The sequence below is a fragment of the Phanerochaete carnosa genome (assembly GCF_000300595.1).
Source record: "Phanerochaete carnosa HHB-10118-sp unplaced genomic scaffold PHACAscaffold_984, whole genome shotgun sequence".
NCBI lineage: Eukaryota > Fungi > Basidiomycota > Agaricomycetes > Polyporales > Phanerochaetaceae > Phanerochaete > Phanerochaete carnosa.
Genome location: NW_006768611.1, coordinates 1 through 2,205, shown reverse-complemented (window position 1 = coordinate 2,205; position 2,205 = coordinate 1). Strand labels below are relative to the sequence as shown.

General features: G+C 55.0%; 1 protein-coding gene across 1 annotated transcript; it reads left to right on the top strand.

The window, feature by feature from the left end:
- Positions 1–362: 362 nt before the first annotated feature.
- PHACADRAFT_203265 (uncharacterized protein) lies at positions 363–1,652 on the top strand (the record flags this gene model as incomplete). Its single annotated transcript, XM_007403297.1, has 2 exons — positions 363–516; positions 922–1,652. The coding sequence occupies 2 exons, from the start codon at positions 363–365 to the stop codon at positions 1,650–1,652; spliced, it is 885 nt and encodes a 294-aa protein (XP_007403359.1).
- Between the last annotated feature and the right edge of the window lie 553 nt (positions 1,653–2,205).

Here is a 2,205-nt window from a genome sequence, read left to right as displayed (position 1 = left end):
TTCGAGAGATCCAGAAGGCAGCTGAAAGTCACGCTTCGGTTCTCCGTGCTGTGATCACACGATGGATTGTGCATTACCTTGCTGTCGTGGGCGTAGCCCCAGCCTCCTATTTTATTCCCATTTTCTCCGATTTATTTCACGTTTATACGACCCTCCAAACGTCGTCGGCGCATAGGCGCCAGTTTACAAGTCCTAGCCGCGCGCTAACACCTTGAAAACGCATCACCGACGAGCACGCATCAGCGCATCAGACGCGCCTGCATCGCAGCCGCCTCGTCGCTGCATCACGCTTCCTCGGTAACAACCGCACTCCGATCTCCATCGGACATCCGATCCCCGTCGGCCCGACAACGTCATACAACATGACACACCGGCCCCGTCTATCTCCGAGTCCGATCGGCAACGGACTTCCTATCCCCGTCGGCCCGACAACGTCATCCGATATGACACACCGGCCCTCGTTTCCCCGTCTGAGTCCCCTAGACACTAGCAGTCGCCGTGGCACCTGTCGCTTATGTAAGCCTGGTCCGTGCGCAACCTGACTAGTATATAAGGCTCCCCTTTGTCGCTACCTAGCCCCATCTCAACCTCTTGGTTAATTGGGCTAGGTAAGCCTTCGCTTGTATCGTAGTACATATTGCTAATACACTTGGTTAATTGGGCTAGCTGAATAAGCTAACACACTAGTCGCCAGACCTCGTCGGCGCCGCCTTCTGTTTAGATCCACTTAGTATCCCTCGTGGTGTGTTGACACTAGTCCACATCATTAGGTTGAGATCTTCGTGCACCCGGACTACTCCCCCCTATCCAGTGCCCCGTGCACAGTTTTAAAAAAGTTTATTCCCACCGTTTGAAGAGTAAGTCTCTTCGGCGATTGGTGGCAGACGTACGCGCGTAGCGCTAATCCCTGCATAAAACCAGTGCCGAAGGATTTGCCCAATCGCCCCCGCGCTTTCAAACGCCTCACGGACGAGCGTCACCCACGCCTCCGACGCGCGCTGCCCGAAGCCGTATTCGACCAACTTAGTCGAGAACGCGAAGCAGGCGCCCCCCATCAGTACACTACCTCCGAGCTCCGCGCCGTTGTCAGGCACGTGTCTACACTCCCGCCTCCGTCCACCGCTCTCCCTACCATCGACTGGGACGCAGTCGAGCAAGCCAAACTCGCGGCTCACGACGACCGCCAGCACTTCCAAGCGCAACGCGACCAAGCCCGTGCTAGACAAAACGCGCACGCCAGCGCCTCTTCCAGCCGCTCTCTAGCGGATCGCCTCACCGCCGCTCCGACCTACACTCCCATCGCCCCGAAGCCCGTCACCATCGACTTCTCCCGTTACACGGCCGCCGACCTTGCCCGTATCTTCGCACCGAAATTCGCCGCCACCCTCAAACGCTTCAACGTGCTCGAGTCACTCGACTGTCCCGACGTTCTGACCGACGACATCAACGCCGTCTTCAAGCTTCGCGACCGCCTCGCCCACCTCGACCGCACCCTCAAGGACGTTTCACGCGTCATCAGCATCGAGGAGTGGAACCGTTGGGACTCCGGATTAAAGCAGATCGGCGGAGTCTCGTTCAAAGGACTGCGGCGTAACCGAGTCCAGATTTTCAAAGCACTTCGTGCGGTTTGGGTCAACGGATACTTCGATTAGAAAGCTGGACGAGTATATAGTTTTCGAATACATAGATTACGACGAAGAGCGAATCCTCGATCCGTACATACTAGATTACGCACTCGACCATCTCGTCGAGTTAGAACTAGTACAATTATTCCAAGAACTCCCTTTCCACTTTCTATAAATCCGTTTTCCGTCCTATCGGACGAATCAGAAACAGTGGCAGACACTCGCTTAGTTTGCGCGGCATTCGCTCACGTCTTCAACTTCGAAGAAGCTCGTGACTACTATTTGGACGAAAGAAGACAGTTGAACACTTGCACAAACTATCTCTGTCCAAACCGCTACTACGAGCATCAAACACAACCGGTCCTCTCCGAAAACCCACCTTACCTGTTCATCAATAGCGAACAGGAAGCACGGATTCGTGAGCGATACCATCTAGAAGAACCCGCCGAAGCAATGGACGTCCCACCCCCAGCACCGCAACCCACCATGCAGGATGTACTAAACCTCATGGTCACACTGGTCCAAAATGTCAATAACCTCACGACAACGGTAAACCAGTTCGTAGCGCATGCACGTCAGC